At 37.8% G+C, this 22,091-nt stretch overlaps 1 protein-coding gene across 4 annotated transcripts in view; it reads right to left on the reverse strand.

The window, feature by feature from the left end:
- Window positions 1-22,091, reverse strand: part of PLCL2 (phospholipase C like 2) — a 111,990-nt gene that overhangs the window by 33,697 nt on the left and 56,202 nt on the right. For 2 of the 4 annotated variants that reach the window (XM_075745861.1, XM_075745862.1), the window contains exons 3-4: window positions 15,111-17,597; window positions 11,499-11,702 (exon numbers count right to left, since the gene is read on the reverse strand). In XM_075745861.1, coding sequence (XP_075601976.1) covers window positions 11,499-11,702; window positions 15,111-17,597 — 2,691 coding nt within the window. Of the gene's footprint in view, window positions 1-8,437; window positions 8,527-11,498; window positions 11,703-12,138; window positions 12,509-15,110; window positions 17,598-22,091 lie in introns of those variants that run through there. The other 2 variants (XM_075745863.1, XR_012834087.1) reach the window with 2 other exon arrangements.

Consider the following 22,091-nt stretch of genomic DNA (forward strand, 5'->3'; position numbering starts at 1 on the left):
AGACCATTCATTTCAGCTGAATTTGAACAAGTAAAGATCTATTTCTACTAGGCTCACAGAATCATAGAATGGTTAGAGTTGGAAGGGACCTCAAAGATCATCTAGTTCCAACCCCCCTGCTGTGGCCAGGGACACCCTCCACTAGACTAGACTCATAAAGACAGGTCTTCTGGTAGAAGACAGAACATCCTGTTTATGCCTTCGACTTAGGGAAAAGATGTAAATTGAACTCAACCCTAAATATTTTAAACATGACATTTAACAAAGAATACAGACCTTGAGAAAGAAATCTTAAAAAAACCCCAGGATTTATGAATTCCCCTGCATGTGGAACTGGTTACTAGCACACCAAGAGAGACATCAGCTGCACTTTAAAATGGAAAACCTGCCAATGATAAACTGTGTCTGGATGATGAAACTCAGTGAGAGAAAATACCTTCACTGACAGAGTTGCAACACCAAGGATGAACTTTATTTTTAGCAAGTAAAGCACACTACACATTTACATTCCAAAATCTGTGAATATGTGTTGCCAATACTGTTAGACCTACATTCCAACAGTAAAATTGAAACCATACTTACAGTAGGTATAAACCAAATCTTTATTAAAATGGTGGTCTCCACAAAATGCTGCTTACATTCCCCCTTCATCTCAAATCTCAGTATATTAGATATACTTCTGAAACCACAAATTACACCATTTCTGAAAACAGTTTAGTATTCAGTGGCCAAACTGGTGCTCTTAATAGTAGTAATAAAAATGTAATTTGCATTTTACAGCCATTTTATTAAGTTCAGAATAGTACAAATAGCACCAATAGCAAATAGCACTTCATGAAAAAGGAAACTAAACCTAGGGCATCCCAAACTACAATGCATTAACTGCTAATAGTATCTGCGCCATTTCAAAAGATGTGTGTGACCCATAGAGGGTCAGAAGTTGCTACTATTGCCCCAAGCAACAAGAGTAAGAAAAGGAACTCTGATAGGGACAGCGTATAAACACTTCTATTCTCAAGAACCGTTAATATGTACCGGGAACTCAAACAAAATATGGTCAGTTCTAATTAAATATATGTATAAACTGTATCTAAGCAGTCCAGTATTCAATGTCAATGCACCAGAAGGCATTTTTGTTGTGGCACCAGAACAAGCAAAAGAATTGTTCTTAGTCCTTTCAGTGATAACTGCCATGGTCAGCTTGCTCTGAAGTTGCACAAAGAGTTGTTTTGAACTATATATACTGTCTTTGATGTTCCACTGGAGAACAATGATGTTATAGCGATAAGGAAGGAAATGACTGAAAAATTAGATTGTAAACTCACATTAACCCTCAGAACTCAAATGAATTGTTCTAAAGGTGTGGACATCACAATGAAAGCATTCTGAAATGTAAAACTTTTAACCAGCACCACCATAAACAGAAGTGGACTTCTAATAAGCAGGCAACTCATGTTCACCTTACTGAGCTCAGTTCAAAACTCAATAAGCAGTGATAAAAACCTGCCACCTGCCACCCTTGAGACCACTAGCACCACTAAATCAGTGCTACTCGGTTTTCAAGAGTAAAGGGTCTTCAAGTTCAAATGAGTGATACGCAGCAAAGAAATACGTTGAAGAGATTACAAAGTAGCATTTCAACAGAAAAGACAATATACTTTTCTCTGTCCCAAGTTCAAGTTCCAGTCTTCCATAAGACCTCTTAGCAGAGCTTTAAAATATGTGAAGAATACCTTGCTAAATTGCATGGGAAAAGAACTGAAAAAAGACAGCTGAACAGTTTTCAGAGATTACAACTTTCTGATGACTACTACTGCCAAATGATGAGACAGGAAAAAAAACCTCCAAAGGCCCCAGCAGAACAGATTTTTATTATTTTTCTTTCAAATTTTTTTTTTCAAATCCCAGAGAAATTTTAGAAATTAACACAGAAAGATCACAGTCAGTCCATGAGTTGAGTAATTTGTGTTACGTAAATCAGGTATTGATTGGCAATAGATACACTGAGTCTTGTTTAACAACACTTTCATCAAACGCAGAGACATATATGTGGGATGTAGCTATGAGTCCTGAGTGCGTGGATTGATGTCATCGCAAGGCAACTCTCGGTTATCTTTGAAAGGTCATGACAATCAGAGAATGTTTCTGATGACTGGCAGAAAGCAAATTTCACTCCTATCTACAAGAAGAGTAAGAAGGAGGACCAAGGAACTACAGGCCCATCAGCCTCACTTCAAACCCTGGGAAGGTGGTGGAGTAAATCCTCTCGGAAACCATCTCCTAACACATGAAGGACAACAAGATGACTGGGAAAAGTCAGTATGGATTTACAATGGGGAAATCAGGGAGACAGAGACATACTGATGAGAGTCCAGCAAGGGCTACAGAGATGATTCATGAATGGACTGGAGCACCTTTTATATGAGGAGAGGATGAGAGAGCTGGGAGTGTTCAGCCTGGAGCAGAGAAGGCTCAGTGGGGATCCTGGGTGGTCAAACACCAGAAGAGGTTGCCCAGAGAGGTTGTGGAGTCTCCATCCCTGGTGATATTCACTACACAACTGGACACAGTTCTGGGCAATCTGCTCTACCTGACCTTGCTTTGAGCAAGGCGGTTGGACTAGATGATCTCCAGAGGTGCTTTCCAAGCTCAATGATTCTATGTAAATGAGTATTTTAGTAAAGTTGACACCTCCAATCAAAAGAAATTTTTAGAACTGAGCTTTCTGGCTCAAGACAACAATCAATAATAACTTCATTATAGATAAAAATCAGGTGTGGTTTTGCCCAGACAGTCCAAAGCTGCTCTATAATGAAGAACAACTGATCTTCCTACTATTCAAGTATAGTCCAAAGTGCCAAGGTAAGAAAACAAAGCTGCTAACTGCTACTTCTGTATACAGGGGACTCCTCACATCAAACTAAATTTGCTTCAAAGCAGTAAGTTTTTTAGCAACCATACTGTCTAAATTAGAAATTATTTCTCCAACTATGCAAGAAAATAAATTTAGCACAGAAACACTGAGTCATTGAGGTTGGAAAGGACCTTGGGAGGTCATCTAGTCCAACTCCCCCTGCTCAAGCAGGACCACCTAGAGAAGGCTGCCCAGGACCACGTCCAGATAGCTTTTGAGTATCTCCAAGGGTGGAGACTCCACAACCTCTCTGGGCAACCTGTTGCCATACTCGGTCACCCTCACAGTCAAAAAGCATTTCCTGATGTTCAGACAGAGCCTCCTGTGTTTGATTTAGTGCCTCTTCTCCTGTCACTGGGCACCACTGAAAAGAGCCTGGCTCCACCCTCTTTGCAACCTCCCTTCAGACATTTATACACATTGATGAGATCCCCCGCCAAGCCTTCTCTTCCCCAAGCCAAACAGTCCCAGCTCTCTCAGCCTTTCCTCAAAGGAGAGGATGTTCCAGTCCATTCATCACCTTTATGGCCCTTTGTTGGTGTATTGGGTTTGTGTGGCAAGGTTTTGGTAAGTGGGGGGCTACGGGGGTGGCTTCTGAGAGAAGCTGCTAGAAGCTCACCCCAAGTCCGACAGAGCCAATGGCAGTCGGCTCTGAGATGGACACACCGCTGGACAAGGTTGAGCCCATCAGTGATGGTGGTAGCGCCTCTGGGATAACAGTTAATACGGGGGAAAAAACTGATGCACACAAAGCAACTGCAGCCAGAGAGAGGAGTGAGAAGATGCAAGAGGAACAACTCTGCAGACACCAAGGTCAGTGCAGAAGGAGGGGGAGGAGGTGCTCCAGGCACCAGAGCAGGGATTCCCCTGCAGCCCACGGAGAAGACAATGGTGAGGCAGGCTGTCCCCCTGCAGCCCATGGAATTTAACAGTGGAGCAGATATCCACCTGCAGCCCATGGAGGACCCCACGCCAGAGCAGGTGGATGCCTGAAGGAGGCTGTGACCCCATGGGAAGCCCGCGCTGGAGCAGGCTCCTGGCAGGACCTGTGGCCCCATGGAAAGAGGAGCCCAGGCTGGAGCAGGTTTGCTGGCAGGACTTGTGACCCCATGGGGGACCCAGGCTGAAGCAGTCTGTTCCTGAAGGACTGCACCCCATGGAAGAGATCCACGCTGGAGCAGTTGGTGAAGAACTGCAGCCCGTGGGAAGGACTCACATTGCAGAAATTCGTGGAGGACTGTCTCCTGTGAGAGGGACCCTGTGCTGGAGTAGGCGAAGAGCGTGAGGAGTCCTCTCAGGAGGACTGAGACAAACAGATTAAGAACTTACTGAGAAAGAAAAAGAGAATTACTATTGGAAATATGGAGTACGCTTAAGAGAAGTTGCTATGCATCTGACCTACTTTTGTGTTCTTCCATAAACATTCCATTGGACTATATTAGAAACAGGACAGTAAGCTAGATGAACTTCTCTACTTAAGTAGTCATAGTATTTTACGCTCTTATGAATACTGAGTCAGCCATTAGCTGTAATGGGATTAGTGAGAGCACACAAAAAGCTTCACCATTCATGGTCTTAAAAAAAAAAAAAAAAAGGAAGAAATCTTGACTTCCCAGAAGCATCAAGTTGTCATTATCAGAGCTTTTCAATCAATGTAAAACATCTCATACTTGACAACATTTGGCACTGGAGCCTGAATATCCAAAATTAGATGTTTGTTTCTGACCTTGCGGACTGAAAAGCCCAACATAAGCTGAGGTTACCATCTGCAGCTCTGTTTTTGGAAGCATAATTGCAACCTTCAGTTTAGAATGACTGTCCTGTTATAAAACAGGAAAATAAAAATTGATAATAAGCAACATAACTGTTTTTGAAGAAACTGCCCAAGCTATTCACTATATTTTCCATCAATACTCTGTTTTCCATCAATTTTTGTGACAGACTAACAACTACACATTCCATAACTATTTAAATTCATCTCAAAATCCAGGATCTACAATTATTATAATTTATTAAACACAACAAAAACCCATTACCTGGGCTATTTGCAATATTAAATTGCAATGAAATGGCAATGAATGACGTATGTTTTCCCTTAGATCTCTTCACCACTTAACTTCACCCATTTATCACCTAAATAAAGACAGTTCTAACTCTGTAGAGACTTGATAATGAAAGTAAATATATTGTACAAAGCCACAGGCAATAATGGAAATAGTGAGATAGTGTGTATTATTGGTATTTAAACATTGCATTTATATTGCCAAGTCTGAAACTTACTGTTTTAACACACATTGTAACAGTCTACCACCAAGACTGAGAAAGTTGTTTAAGCTCTAAACATCCACATACCTCACACTTTGCTGACCTTTGCAAATCTAGGGGCACCATTAAGTCATACATCTTCAAGAGTACTTAGCTGTGTTAGGTAGATCAAAGTTGTTGGAGCTCTACCTACTATCTCTAATCCACTCACTGGAAAAACATACCCTAATGCAAAAATCAACACAAGTGACTGTATTAACAGTTCTTTTCCTGTTGGAACATCAGGTTAAGTTCAACTTTTACTCTAACTATCAGAAAAGAGCTAAGAATTTTAAAAGGCTAAAAATTTAATAGTAACTTCATTTCAATATGAGCATCTGAAAAGGGACTTTGTCAAATGTTTGTGGAAAATCCAGCCACGCTAACTTTTCGTGTCTACCTGCTTCTTGACTTCAAAGAATTCCAAGAGATTAATGAGCCCTTCATTTTATAAAAGCTGTATTGACTCTTCCTCAACATGTTTCTCCAAGCTTCCTCTAATTTTCTTCTTCAAAACAGTTTCTACCCATTTTCGCAGTACAGATGTCAGCCTGTCTGATCTGTAATTTCTTGATCCTCCCTGGAAACCTCTTAAATCACTGGCACCACACTAACAACTTTGATAGTCAGTTTTAAGTGAGAGGATACACACAACAATTAGCAGTTTGGATATATCAGAGATCCTTCAGAACCCTTGAATGAATATCACTTCTTTCTAGTAATTTTCTTCTCAGTCATTTTGCCTTTCCTGTGTAACATCTTCTATTGGCATTTCAGTCAGAGCTGAATTCTCCAACAAGTCCTTCATAAAGAAGCATTACATGTGAAACCTTAGTCTCCACAGGTACATGGATGCAAAAACTAAGTGTTGTGGCTTTATTTCTTTTCCTGGGGCTTTCTTTCATACTTTGATCAACTAGTGGTTATACACACTCTTGCACAGTCTTCCTGTTTCTGGTATTTTCACAAAATAAGTTACTGTTATTTTTAAGTCTGTGCAGGTCGTTCCTGAAATTCTTCACTGTTGGTTTTCTTGTATTTTTTTATTTAACCATGACAGGATTAAATATCTATCCTATCTTCCTCATTTGCACATGACCAGCTTTTTGGAAGATGCCACCTTCTTTTGAACAGCACCTCCTCCTTTTTGTCCTACTCAAATATTTATAAGTGGTATTTATTTATGCCAAGTCCCTTGTGTGGTATCTTTAGAGTGTCTACGATGTCTGTTCTTCTGACTCCTCTTACCTTCTCGTTTTAACAAGGTTCCTTATTTTTATGTAGTTATGCTCTTAAGTATAAAAGCAAGATGTAATAGTTTCCCAATCTTCTGCGCAAAGCCTAAGTTCTTTGCTTTATACACCAGATGATGCTAAAAGTTACATTGTAACGTGGAATATACATGGAGCTGGACTCCAGAAGACACAGCCCAAGAACAACATTCTGAACCCACCAGGGAACAGAACACAGCTATAACAGTTTATGCCAGTCACGTATTCCTCAGAAAAGGTACTAGATGGAAAAATCTGGATTTTTTTCAGGTGCACAAACCCTATAGTGGTCAGATGCTATCATATGATTTAAAAACACATGAGATCCAAAGACTGAGTTGTTAGATTACAGGAGATTGGTGACCATCTCAAACTCAGCCTTCTCTACAACAATCAGAAATTGAGTATTTAGAACAAAAGAAAGTTACGCAAGAGTTAAAGTAACCTCTCTTCGCTCACTCTGTTTTAGGAGATAAACTGGTAATTACCAGCACTGGATCTATTGGTTATCCCAGAAGTCTGCAACCTCAAAGGGTAATTTGTGGAACAAAAGCTTCTCAGCTAAGTAATTCTGGCACATTAGTAAGCTGAGATGAAGTAGAAAGTCTTCATCTTTTGTTCTCTCAAGAAACAATTCTGTAACTACAGCAGAATGACTGAAATACCTCTTACTGTACTTGCAAAGTAACCATAACCAAGGACCTACATCAACAACAAGGTAACTAATACAGATTTTATGAGCTAAGCATAACTCAAAACAGATCTACTCATCAATCTTTTTTAGGCCCTGTGAAAGAGGCAATGGATATATTCTTTGCTTCCTTCAGAATTCTGAACTTCAATCCAACATGCCCCATACAGGAGTGCCCCACTCAATTCATCTATACTGATATCAAATGAGTTTTAAAGGTGAAGTATATTTAGGGTTTTGAGGAGTAGCTGAAGTATGAGAGGGCTATTACTATTTTAACAAAACCTTGACCATCAGTCAAGACAGTCTTTTAATAAGCCCTACTAGTACTGGTTCAGTCTATAACTCTTCAAGATACAGTGTCAGACGATCTGCTTCCCAACAGGATGGACATGTTCCAAGTTCAAAATACAAGCTATCATATCTAGTTTATGTCATCAGCCAAATTTGCCACTCCATAAGAAGTTAACTTCCACATGATTGCATATGCAATCTGCTGCATTGAGTCAGTAGCTGAAATAAGCCAGTAAGATAACCACATCTAAGCTTACTACAAAGCTACTAATCGCCAGTCATATGGTGTTTTCCAGTTTATTAGCTTTGCTGTCTTTTAATACCTCAATTTCATCATCTCACAACTCCCACCACAAATCAACACAGCCTGCTCTTGACCCCATCCTTAGGGTGTCTATACAAAATCTAGTCATCTTACTCGATTTCATTTGAATCAAATACAGACCTCTTATACTGTAGTCTGCAGACATTTTGAATTACTACATAACCTCAGCATTAAAAAAACCCCCACACCACCACCAGAAACTGAAAAAATGCATCTAGCAGCATTATCTAATCAGGATTTAGTAACATTTAATCCTAATTATTGTAGCAGCATTACTTCATCTTCTTGCACACAGGTACAGTTCTCTGCCTTTTCTGTGTTAGCCTTCCTCTTAGAAGTAAATGCCTGTTTGCAAAGTTCAGAACACCTTTATCTTCATCAGATGGGACACTTCATCCTCCACTAAGGGCAGACACAGTCAAGTTCTCAACAATATCTGGCTTCATTTGTATGATTCTCTAGCATATTTTTGCCATGCTATTATACTCATCACTGAATAATGCTGCAGACTTAGGACGAGATACTTTTTTTTTTTTCTCTTGCCATAGCATAACTTTTTAAGGTTTACTTACTGTTTATCTTAAAGGTCATAAGACATTTAAAATAAAAACATGCAATGGTGTGGAAGAGGCACTTGCCTTAACTCCAAGCTTCAGTCTGCAGCACTGATCAGTGATGGGTGTGATGACACCAACAGAGTGCATGCTGAAGTATCACATAAAGGAAGCTGAAGTTCATGAACAAGAGGGAAAAATAAAACATTGTTAAACAGTGAAAGAATGTTAGGGTGAAAAATACTCAGGAGCATGGAGAAGCTAGAGAAAAATACACAAATTTCTGTCTTTCTCAAAAATCCCTAGTTATATTTGGTTGCCATTATTCTGAAAAGACACCCCAGCTCCTATAGCATGGATAAAAGCAAAAGATGCTTTTATTTCCTGGGTAAACTTCTGGTTCCAATAATCCTGGTGGCAAATTACTCATTAAATTAAAAAATACAGTATTGTAACCCATGAATAGTACAAGCCTTTATCACTTATAGCTCCTCCATTAATGTAGTAGTGAATGCTGACAATTTAAGAAAGCGTTATATGCTTTTGTTTATATGTAAAAAAACCAAGTATCTAGTGATATGCTAATTAACTTATCATTTGCCTCACTGTTTCTTAAAAAAAAAAAAAAGTATCTGTGCTACATTGAAGATATTCTCACCTTTACATGTGTCCCTGCAGTACTGCACTCTTTTGTAATTCTTTCCATGTGGACTGAGCACACCACTGTAAAGGCTTTACATCCTTTCTCGCATTACAGAGCAATAATATTGTTGATACTGATATCATGATCCTGAAACAGCAGTACTTTGAGAATATCATTATGTGTGCCACATTGAGAATGCACACAAGGTAATGACAGCCTATGCATTTATGGTACTAACCAAGGCTTATTTAATAAACAATTAACATCATCTCTGTTATCAACATGATTTCATACTTACAGTACTTGAGACACTGGAAGAACACAGTTATATAATTTTGACCTATATTGAGGCCTAAGCCAACAGAAAATAAGACAAGTAGGTAATCATTACTTCGACAGCACATCTATCCTTTCTTATTTCTGGATAAGGCTTCCCCCCAAGCGAAAACCAACCATTGACATAACAGGCGACATTCTGAGGACTCACTATATTCATTTACACCAAAATCACACAAAGAACACTATCTATCATAGTATCAGACTCTAAATATCTGCCACTCTAGCAAATATCAATATATGAGCTAAATAGCTTCACATCTCTTCTCCTCTCCTTAAGGAAAGGATGATATGGATGCCTCCCACTGTTTCACAGTGTGCTTTCAGAAACAAGAGCTATCAGCATGGCTCCCTTGGCTGACTTAATTTACCAGTATACCTGACAGATTTTAATTGCTTAAAACCTTTTGTCAAACTGCACAAAGTATTGAAAACACCAAAGTTTCACAAATTGAAATGCATCTCATTATTTTAATTTGTAAGTTTTATTTGATGAAAATAATCTTAATTTTTACTTATCTTCAATATCATTTAGAGCTAGAAGCACTGTCAAACTCTTTGTCTTTTCACAAAATTGAGTCTTTATCCTTTAGGGAAAAGGAGATGGAAAAATGCTTTGAATGTGCCACTAAATAAATATTCTATTATTATTCTTACATAGGAAAATAAAGCATAGATTTCTAAAGTAAACAAATATTCAAATCATGTGTAGACTACAGGATGCGGGGGAAAAAACGTATGTGAGACACAAAGAGCAAATCAAACTTGGATTGTAAAGATTTCTGGAGTCATGAGTCACCTCTACGTGACATTCAAACAAAAAATTTAGTCCAGACTTACAAAAAGATTTTAAGTATCTGGAACAGCTTAATAACTAACAAGCACCATCACCACATCAGAACAATCTGCAGGTAGAGACATCTCCATCAACAGGACAGAACTTCATTATGTATGTGTCACAGGTGTAATCCCAACAATCAAGCTTTTTTCCACCCTAATTACAGTTATATCTGATCAGCTACCACTAAGAGGATACACCACTGTCTTCTGGTAACTGTGCTACCATTCCAATCAAATTCTGCTGTATTTACATCATCATTGAACTACATAAACTCTACCTAAATTGCAAATTACCAATGAGTGCTTTTCAGACTTTGGTATATTCTAAAGCTACTTTTTCTTTAGAAAGCAATTTGAAAGATATATATGAAATAGGGCTACTACTTTCTTTTCCTTCATTTTCTGTCTTTAAATAGTAAGGTCTGTTTTTAAAACAGTGACTTGATCCTGACAAGTGAGGTTTCTCATTTTAGCGCACAAAATTAACGTAAAATTATCCTAGAAACATTTACTTATTGTCAGATGATGTATGAAATTAAAGAAATCATTAACTAAATAAATAAAGGCTCGATTACTCTGTGCCAGATTACTTCAGTGGGAGTAAGGAGGACATTTCAAATCACAATTGTCTGGATCTTTTTTCCATACTTTAAATTAATGCAAAGCAGATGTAAATCAGTATTCCTTGGTGTATTAGTTCTTCCTTCCTTCTTGCAAAATGTTTAATTTCCCATCTCTAAAGACACAATTTACATATCTACTGAAATATAAGGGCTGAAGTTAACATTACAGCTTTTTACAGATGTAAAAATGCCTAATGAAATGGGATCTGTAAGAAAAATATAGCAAAGGAAAATGAAAAAGCACGTATAGAATTTAACACTTCAAGGTGCTTATAAAACTACAATTCCTAAAAGCAGTTCCTGATGTTTTTCTATTCTACGTGGTGTCAAAGCCAAAAGAAATCAAACTGAAAAATGTAAAGTAGCAAATTAATGCAAGAGGTTTATAGATATGCAAAAAGTTTCAAATTACTGCAAAACAGGTAAATAAATACATCCCCTTCATGTTAAATCCTCTTGATTATAACCACTTTGCCTTCTGAAGTGTACAAACACTTACGTATTTGCAAGCAGTATATTAATCTCTTCGTTTTACTCAATATGAAAACACTATTAGTTGCTGTACATTCCTGGGAAAGACTTGTAATTAAGCATGAAATAGGAAGTCACAAGTTAAAATGACCTTTCAAAACAGGCAAGGTACTGTATACTACAAAAAGAAAGTTTCAAACAGCATATAAAGTAACCGCAAAGGACTACTCACCATGTCATATGCTGTTACAATCTTTTTCAAGACCTCTGGAACGATCCCTTGGAGCTCCATAGTCGGATACTGATCATTGAGATTCAGTACTACCAAGGGTGTATTATCAGGCCCAACCAAGCGCGTAGACACTGCCAAAATGCATTGCATAAGATTTGCTACAGGAGAGAGGCCACATAATTCTTTGAATGAAACTACTGCATTCTGCAAAAAGGAAAGAAAGAATTTCCTTTACAGTTAAATATGAATTTTAATGTCTCGTTCTTTCAGGATAAAATACTTCACTGTTACAGTTGAGCAACAATGTGGAATAATCACAGCTTTTCTCTGAAAAAGTAGCAGTTCCCCAAAGTAACCAATATTACACATACATTTTACCAAAAATGTTAAAAATTCAAACACAATTCAATACTTGCCACAGGAAAAATCTATTCAGAGCAACTATGTCTGGTGTCTATCGCTACTAAAATTACCCATGCAAATAAAACATATTGGCTCTTATTTTGAAAAAGTCTAAAAGACATTTCAAAGTAATTTTTAAAATGCCACCAAGAGAAACAAAATATTAGGTGCTGAATGTCCCAAATAAGCCAAGTGAAGTGGAAGGAGGAATTCAGCCCATTTGTAACTTTAAACATACCTGAACTATAGTCCAGACGTGCTGTGGATCTGCTGGCTCCCATTTGGTGTGATTCACAAACCCAGCACTCCACTACCGATGTCATTCCTATCACAGAATCACACTTCAGTGAATTTTTAAGGTACTTTAATATAAATACCAATTTTGTACCTTTCCCTAAAATTTATTATAGTTGTATTTTACATCCAATATGGTAGAATATAAAACTGTACGTTTAAACTTGAAGAAAATTTCCAGTATTAGAAATAAAATGTGACTCCAAGTAGCCACTGAAATTCCATGATGGGAATACTCTCAGCACTGTAATGAATTTAGGATTTTTGTACCAAGTGGGAGCTGGTGATCTATGGCAGGTCTGGAGTTTGTGTTCCTGTAGGAAACAAAAACAAAACATGGTATGTTTAAGTTACAAATGTGTTCAGTGCTCCTTTCTCTCACGTCTTACCCAAGTAGGGTATCTGATGCAGATTTTCATTTTAATCAAAACCACTTTCCATCTTGCTGGCATGGTAATACTCATTCATGGACAAATTTCTTAGAAAGACATAATGCCAACCTTAATTGAAACAGGAATCAAATATGAAATATTTTGCTGTCCTTTTATGAGACAAAATACCCAAAGTAGACTTCAAAATATGTATACATAGCATATTCATGCAAAACTATGTGAACACTAAATTAGATCTACTACAGTCACTTACTGTGTACTTTAGTAAATGTTTAGAAGCATCAAGTAAATGCCCAGGAAACAGAAACCACTTCTATAAACTGGACTACACCTTAATGACACAATAATTACATAGTTGAAAAGACAGACATTGCGAAGTCCATTCAAACAGATTTTGTTTGAGACAAACACCATGGGTAAGTCATTATAAAACAATTTTACAGAGAGGTAAAGGAGGACCCAGGGAATATATACATTAACTAATGGCAGACAGGACAGAACTACAGCTCTAACTCTTGCTTTTGGACTTCCAACCCTATATCCAGAGACTATTCCTCATACCGTCACGCAATTTAAACACGCAACTTCACATCTATTTTCATCACTCATGTTATGTTTTTATCAGTGGTGAATATGTAAGAAGTAGTTATGGCATCAGCTTTTGTATACAGTATTTGTATACAGATTTAGAGAAATCATTAAATTCACTGCTGTACACTTTTTTTTTCTCTTGTTCCGTCTTATATTAAAACAAAAATAAACAATTTCGCTCTTTATAATCTAGCTTGTGGGGACATTGTGTATTTCTGTATCATAAAAATCATAACAATTTATAATGCAAAATTTAAGTAATACAGAACTTAAACAAATCTCTCATTCCCTGACATAAGCCGGTATTTATTTAAATTGAGTGGTTTATTTATTAGCTGTAAACCCTTAGTTATCCAGAGTTTAAATAGTGCACATTATATAATCTGTCAGCAAAGCTACGTAGAACTAATATTCCCTCATGTACCTACAATAGCTTCTCAAGAGATGATTTTGAGAGATATCATTGATTGAGATATCATTTTGAGAGATGATAATGATGAATTCAGTTGATAGCACAACTTTCAAGCTGACAGAATAAAATACTTAAAATACCTTTTAATACCTGATGTTTGAAGAAAACACACTATAGAGCGTGTTTTGAAATTCATCGGTTCTGGAAAATACTGCAGCACGCACAGTAAAGAGTTTAAAGTAGCTACAGAAAATGTATGTTTTCACGGTTTCTCAAATCTTAGGTTCAACTCTTCCTTGAAAGGTATCTTAAAATACAGTATCCTTTATATGACAGAATTCTAGCCTGCAGTATGTTAACTACAGGTGAAGTTCACTTTATATGTAGCCCATAATATGAAACACAAGTCAAAATATCATCCCCGTATTTTTTTAATAATCTTTTCATATAGGAATTTTATATACCAGTAGCATGGGAGAGCTTCACAATGCTGTACTAATTTCTTCTTTCATTTGAAGAAAAGTTTGTTTTAAAACTGTATTACTATTAAAATCTCTTCCATGTAAATTATGTATGAAGAAAATTCATCTAATGTGCCTTTAAAATCCAGAATCAAGTCTCAGACTTTTCCTTTAATCAGTTTCCCCTTAACATTACATAAGAGTAAGAGGATTTAATAGGTCACTTCATTTGAAATGACTATGCTCAATTTTATTCATCACTGCTAATATTCCATCAGAAGTTTATAGATAGTTAAAAGCTGTATTAAATAAAACACAACTTTACAGCTCACTTTAATCTATGTCTCTAAGGGTTTATTTACCTGGAATCTTTATTGGAATCTCCAAAAAATGCATTTTTCAAGTGGCATCTCTCGGCTTCCACAAAAACAAGCACCTCAACCTGTACTTTTTCCTGAAATTCAATGTGTTTACTACAGGTGACCTCTAAGGTAATTTCTTCTAGAAGATGCCTTCCAATACCTTAGCACTAATTCCATGTATTTCTAACATATTGTTGCTAGGAAGAATCATGGAAAGCAAATGGTCTTTCTGAAAGTACTGCCTTCTGTTGGGAATGAGGAAAAAACAAAACCTCAGTGAAACTATGCTAAACATACCTTCACATACAAGAAGTTTTTTAATAAGCAGTAAGTCTTCTTTTCCTCCCACATTTCTATTTAACTTAATTTTCTGAAATTAAAATATTGACATACTTTCTTCTAGTGTATATAACAGTCCTTCAAAAGCCTAGGACTAATCAACAGGCTTGAGTTCTAACACTAGAGTCATATTTCTAGTTCACATTCAACAAAATATGCATATACATCCAAGGTTCCTTCAGTAGATGGTATCACCTAAAAGGTTGCTGAGACATAATCCATTTTTAAAGCTGTTCAGCATTAGCCTTGATTAATGTAACATACAAAATGCAGCAAGACTCTAAAAAAACACATATTCCATATGCATCATAATACAAAAATACACATAAGAACTGATAAATTCATCGTAAAAACTGTACCTGCATATTTTCTCTCAAATCCGTGGCATCCCGAATAGGTTGGAGTGCATTCTTGAACACTTCATCTATTGTTTTAATCCATAATGTTCTCATAGAAGCATATTCCCTTGATTTCTTGCCCTTCCTCACAGAGAGGCCCCGCTTATGAGGTTTCCCACCACCCCTTCGATTAGTAATGGCCACATGCACAAACAAGGAAGCATGTGCTAGAATTTCACCAGTTAAAGACTGCAGAGGAACATGCCGATAACCAGTCTGTAGACACTCAAAGGGAATAGTGTATTGCCCGATAAACTCATCCCCAATGTAATCATCATCCAGTACTACAAAACGCACCATAGCTAGTTCTGGTAAATTTATTTGAAATTCAAAACTTTCATCAAAAATTGGATTATCCCCATTCTGATGCATAGTTTTCGTCCTTTGCTCTGCACAGTCAGCAGGGATTCCATGTATTTCAACATAGACATAAGGATCCACAACATCACCTTTGGCACCTGATCCTTTGGGTTTAGGAAAGTTCTGCCCACTAATAATTTTAATATGAAGCAGCTGAGGCGAAACTCCAGGCACAGTGTCTTTTGTATTTGCGCTAAAGAAGGAGACTTCTTCCCTCATGATAGCAGGACGAAGGACGTAGCCACAGTTTCCATTTTGTCGAAACCAACCAATGTTAAGATCCATCATTAAGCCAGGTGTTTGAAAGTTCATTGCTACTATCTGACAACCACATTTCCAAAAGTCCTGGGGATTCATATTACTGGAGTCAATCCTCATAGGACTGGGGAAAACTCTGGCAAGAAAACGTTTGTTATAATTTACAAAGTCTCCTGGGTTTTCATTGGCATATTTGCTGGCAAGCACTTCGTTAAATGAGCACACTTCCCAGTACTTCTGGAGCTGAAATGAAACTTGAAACTCTTTGAACTGAACTGACTTACATATGCTTACCAACTCAGAGAGTTCTTTGCAGAGCTGAAATCGTTTCCCCGTCATCAAGTTTTGCTGTTCTACCCCCTCTTTCCCCACTCTCTGTGACATTTCTGCTCCTTCATCTTCATCTGTAACATCTCCCTCTAGTCCAGAACAATTAGAGGAAAGCTTCTTTGCTTTAATCAGTATTTTCCCTTTAAGTGATTCCGGTGATGGAAGGTAAGACTCTTCAATGTTTGGAGACTGTGTATGTAGTTTGTCCCCCAAAATTTTTTTCATGTGTTGTACCATCACCTTCTGTTGCTTAATAGAACAATGATTTTCTAAACACAAAATAAGAGGGTATTCTGAAGCAAAAAATGCATACTTGTTAATAATGTCAATCACACTACGGAAAACAATCTGTGATGTCATTGTATGTCCTGTGTAAATCACAGGCTCATTATCCGGACCATCCCATACATCCAGCTCAACACTTCGACAACCCATTTTAAGAGCACGAATGTAACCCGTGATGTCAGAAGGCCCTCGAAACTGATCCTCTATCAAGTATGTATTATGAGATGAATTTATAAAATAATGGGATAAAGGTTGTTTCATATCTTGACAAACTTTTTTATGTTCTGGATCAAATATGTGGCAGTCTGGTGAAGTAAGGTAATTCGTAAACCCATCTATAGAAAGACAACCCTTTTCCCGGCCCTCTTTGGCTGGCTCATATTTCTGAATAATTTCAAGGCTTATTTCTTCCGTGACGTGTGCCATACCCTGTTCTGCTTCTAAAAACATCATGAGGTCCTTGGTATCTAGGAATTCTTTATTGCTCGAAAACTGAACCAACAGGAAATAGATTTCAGGTCTGGTACAAAGCTCATGAAAAACTTCAATAAACTCTTCTTTTGTTACTTCCGTACCAGTTTTTTCCTTGGATCTATGTAACTCCTTGAATTTTAGTTCAATTTTGTTAGTTTTTAAACCAGGATTTAAGTCTTTTATAAACTGTACAGCATTACACAGGGGTATATGTCCCAAATTATCTACATCTGATTCACTGAACATCTGTGAAAGCCATGAAGTCCGCATATTATCTTGAGTACTTTCTATCATATCTAGAGTATGTTTTCCATAAGAAATCAGGTATCTTAAACCAGTAACCCAAATATTTGCAATGTCCGCTGAGTTAGCAACAAGATCTAGTGACTCATAGTTTTCTCCATATATAATTGAAAATGCACAGTCTTCTGATATCTGGTCATATATTCCATTGCTGCGAAAAATATCTGTATTTTTTCCTGTTCTTACTTCTTTGATCGATTTAATATCAATCTTTGCTTTTTCAGAATCCTTTTTTGAAGGTTCCCAACGTAGAGACTGCATATCTGCATCTAAAAGAAAATATCGGTGATACACCCTAGAGTTGGATCGAATCTTTTTGAGCTCAGAGCCTTCGACCATCGCATTTATACAGTCGCTTGCACTGCTGATCTTCTTCTCAGTTGGCATACTACTAAATGACACAGTCTTTTTCCGTTCTCGCTTTTGTTTCGTACCATCCTGGTAAACAAGGGGGAAAAGAAGAAAATATGTATCAGTATGATTTTGCTTAACGTTGAAATAGGTTTCAACTTATAGCTGAAATTTCATAAAGCAGTTCAAAAAGGCTTAGCATCTGTGCAATGATGAGTGAGATGGAAATCTTAATGGAATAATCACAAATGAAAACATTAGTAATAGCTTAATACTTATTCTTGCCTATATAAGTAATCTTGCAGGGTTTGGAGTTTTTTATATATATTTTGTACAAATGGAAAATTTTAAAAAGTAAGTTTTGAATGCTAATGAAATAACAATGCTGTATAAATCCATTTTATTTTATCAGTAATAACCTACCTACAGAGACAATGGATTCTACAGCCAAGGCAGTAGGAAGTAAGCTTTCCTCTCAGTCCTTAGACAGTCCTACAGATACTTGCTGAACTTTCTCAGCACAGAATACAAGGCTTTAATACCATGCCGACAGGGTCCTCATGAACACCAGAGAAACATTAATACACAATTAACTACATAAAATCCATAGGACATGGTCCTAATCTAAGTACACAAGACGTTAACAACACTTATTACGTATAACTCCCTTCTCTATTGCCCCTTTCCATGTTCTTCCCACAGACCACCCAGAGCACTGACACACGCATCCCACCCCTATGCTCAGAAAACATCCACATTAGTCTTAAGAAGCTACACTGAAACACAAGTGACTGGAGTAGATATAAGTCACTGCAAGTTCTGAGTTTGAGGAAATACGGCAGTGACTCAAGAGGGAACTGTCTAGACAAAGTTTAAGTGGTTCCAAAGAAGCTGCGTATCATTAGAAAGAACTTGAATGGAAAATGCAAGACCTGGTAAGAAAGGGAAGCAAAAGTGATTGACCTTTGCTCCTAAAACAATGAAATAACTCAGAGGTCTTAGATTATTAGAGAAAGCTTGGGTAGAAAACTGGATATATAAGACATTAAAAAAAAAAAAAGTCATTTAGCTACCTCTATTATGTCTATTTGCTGTTTGTATTAACTCAAGTGCAAATACTTCGGTAATGGATCACTTAAGTACAATCAATTTCCTGAGAAGGAAATGAATTTAAGAAAACTGCGTGCTTCCATTATCTGCATTTTCTGAGATTGAAAAAATGCTGTGTTTTGTTTTGTGTTTTGTTTAAAAGCATCATGTGTCTTGATAAGCTAACTTTTAGTCCAAAACAATACTTCCATGAAATAAATTTTTATGTTAGATCTCCATTTAGAAGTGTTCTTATATTCCAGCATGGCTCAAAAATTTACTTTTCCAGCTTTATACAAAATAATGTTGACTTTCCCTCTAACAGTTTTCCATTTGAAGTATGTTCCAGTACAAACCAGCATTGCTTGTATGGCAGAAAGTAGAGGGAAAGAAAACTTTCAACAATTGCTATGCTGAACAGATGTTCAAATAAAACCCATCTATTACAGAATGCATTTCCAGTTCAGGGCATACGTACTGTATGTTTAATTTCATTAAACCAAAAATGCAGAATTCTGGTTTTGTAATTTAATTTACAATCATCCAAAAAGCCTTTCATTGAAAACAATGATTAGTACAATAAGCAGATTTAATATTTGCTGTTCCATGTTTGAGAAAATTAATCAACTGTACGATTCTTGCACCTTCAACGACATCAGAATTTGCTTTACACAAGTTCTCAAGGGACCAGTAAAAATTAATAACCCTGCAGAGGACTGTTTTATTCTTAACTCCAGATCAAACACCTGCAATGGATACCGCACAGGGTTGACTCTCGGAATCTCATTACATGTAGTTTGGGCATGAGGATGGCTTTCAAACAAAAGCAAATTTCCTTAATTTAAAAACAATAATAATTACAAATGTTATTTTTGTTTACAAAGATTTTTGTTCTATTTTAAGCCTAGCTTTATTGTCTGGTTACCTGTCTATCTACATCTCCTAACCGGAAAAAGTGGCAAGGGACAGCCCCACAGAAATGAGCAACAACATTCCTGTCCGGTATTTTAGGGCTTGGAATGAAACATGCTGGAACTTCTTAATGCTCCAGATTTCTCAGTAACAGATCTAGGAGGAGAATATATTTCTTGAACCCTTCAGTGACAGACATCTGACAGGGAACCTCCTGACACCAGACCCCTCAAGGCCTGCGACATATTACCTTGCCTGACCATACTCAGTATTTCCAAGCAGAAGGAAGGTCTATGCCTTTCTTTATGGTCAGGATTGTCTCTGATCCAAGACGCTGAATGGCAAGGGAGGAAACAATCTGCCATTCCTTGAGGCCATCTGGTAAGTCCATCTCAAGGCAACTCCAACTCTAGTTACCTAAAGACTGAACTGGAGCTTACACATGCAGATCAGAGGAATAATTCAATCTACCACACCTGCAAGACTATTTTGCTTGCCTGCCAGATAAATTTGAAGCCAGTTTGAGAGTATTCTGCGTTTCTGCAAGGTAAAGCAACCTCACCACTTCAGTTATTCATATAAAGCCTGCTGGTGGCAGACCACTGTCTGAATGTGACAACCATAAAGACAAATTTTAAAATACTCTTATGAGTTTCTCACAGCTCTGACCTCCATAACACCCTTCATAAGTTTTTGTTTCTCCAGAGATCAATGATCCTGAGCTACCAGATCACCTGTGTAAGTCCCCATTCTGACAAAGATATGGCAGTCACAATCAATCTGCTTAAACAGAAGAACTTAAAGGATATTTTCCCAAAGACAGTGGCCAGCTTAACCACCTGCCTGAATTATCCACCCACCTGAAAAGAAGCAGAAAAGAAAGTCTCACTCATAAGCTGAGAACGTCATTGCATAGAGTGTGCACAAACTGTATGAAACAGGTTTGTGAGCCTCAGAGATATAGTCTGGCATGGACAAGGAGGCAGATATATTCTGCTGCAGGATGTGGAGGATTTCACCTTCAAAGTGGGATGGGCATTTATGAACTGGGTCAGGTCTCTCATGGCCTTAAGCCAGGTCTTGAATCAAAAAGACTGGCACATCAGAAAAGTGTATGTATCTGAACACAGGAGTGACTTCTCGGCATTCGTGACACGGTGCTCTTGATGCTGTTCAAGACGCTTGAAATGAGACTGGCTCTACAGGGCAGATGCATAATTCTGTCTATGGCAGAAGCTACAACTTTTGTGCTGAAACAATCTTCAGAGTCCTTCTAGGATCTCTCACACAATGAAGACCATGTCAATCTTCAGATTATCATAGGTACTGTCATCGTAAGTCAGGACTTCCCCTAAAGACTGCCTGTTCTTCAGAAGACTTCAACATTGAAACCAGAAGGACCACCTCATCAATACATTTCCTAAAACCATGTGTGCCACATCCAAGGTCATCTGCAAGACACTTTCAGAAACAGACCAGACCACAGATAAAACTGTTGTGAAACTTTGCTAATATCCGCTACAAGTGACAACACAAGAGTTTTCAGTTTATTCAGGAGTTCCTAGCAACAGACAACAAGGTATCTAGCAGTTTAAAACCCAGAAATAATCCCAGCTGACATCTATTGCACTTAAGAGACAGCGACAGCTGGAGAAAACGGTTTAAAAGAGCAAACAGGGAAGAGTATTTCCATTATAACTTTTTTTTATTCCTCTCGAGGTACAGACAAAGAAATAGTTGTGTGATTAAGACAGCACTATCTGCAAAACAGAATTCTGGAGATGATAAAGAATCTTGAATCGACTGCTGAGAGATATGCACATCATTTCTGAACAGCAAAGCTTTTAATACATGCAACTTTATGACAAAATTACTGAAAGAGCAATTCCAATAACCACGGGTACTGATAGGGACAGTGGTGGAGTTCAAACAGAGATTTGATAACGTAATAGATCGGGATGATAGAGGAAAATGAATAGTGCAAGGTTTGCAAACATCTACTACAGGAAAGGATGCAGAGCACGAACTTTACAACCTGTAAATGTGCAAATTAATCATGCCCCAGAAGACACCATGGGGAAAGCAGTAATTCAAAAACATTCAATCCTGGCGTTACCGAGAAGGTACTGCTCAGGACAGTGGAATCTACACCACTTTGGGAAGAAACACACAGCCCAAGGCAGGGCCCTGCCACCCCCCGAGGTGGGAAGTGAGGGGCTGTGAGGGGAGCACTGCACCAGACAGTCCTTCCAGCTGCCGATGCAAAACGGTCCTTGCACTCGCCGATGCAAACTCCAGAGATAGGTGTCTGCGGTCCTGCCTCTCTCCACGACTAAAGCAGCTACTGCAGCTTTGATGCAGTAGTTATGCTAGCTGGGATGTGAAGATTAAGGCCTTTATCTGCATTTAGCCCACTAAGGTACTCCTTTTGGGACAGAGGACTTTACAAAGAAAAGGCAATGGTAACAAGAGGAAGTGGCAGAATGACATATTTTTAGAGCACTCATCTGGGAAGTGAAAGTCCCTGGTGTCATTACTCCATAAACATTTCACTTGGTGACCCTGAATGCAAAACGTACA

Source organism: Balearica regulorum, chromosome 2 (assembly GCF_011004875.1).
Source record: "Balearica regulorum gibbericeps isolate bBalReg1 chromosome 2, bBalReg1.pri, whole genome shotgun sequence".
Classification (NCBI taxonomy): Eukaryota; Metazoa; Chordata; class Aves; order Gruiformes; family Gruidae; genus Balearica; species Balearica regulorum.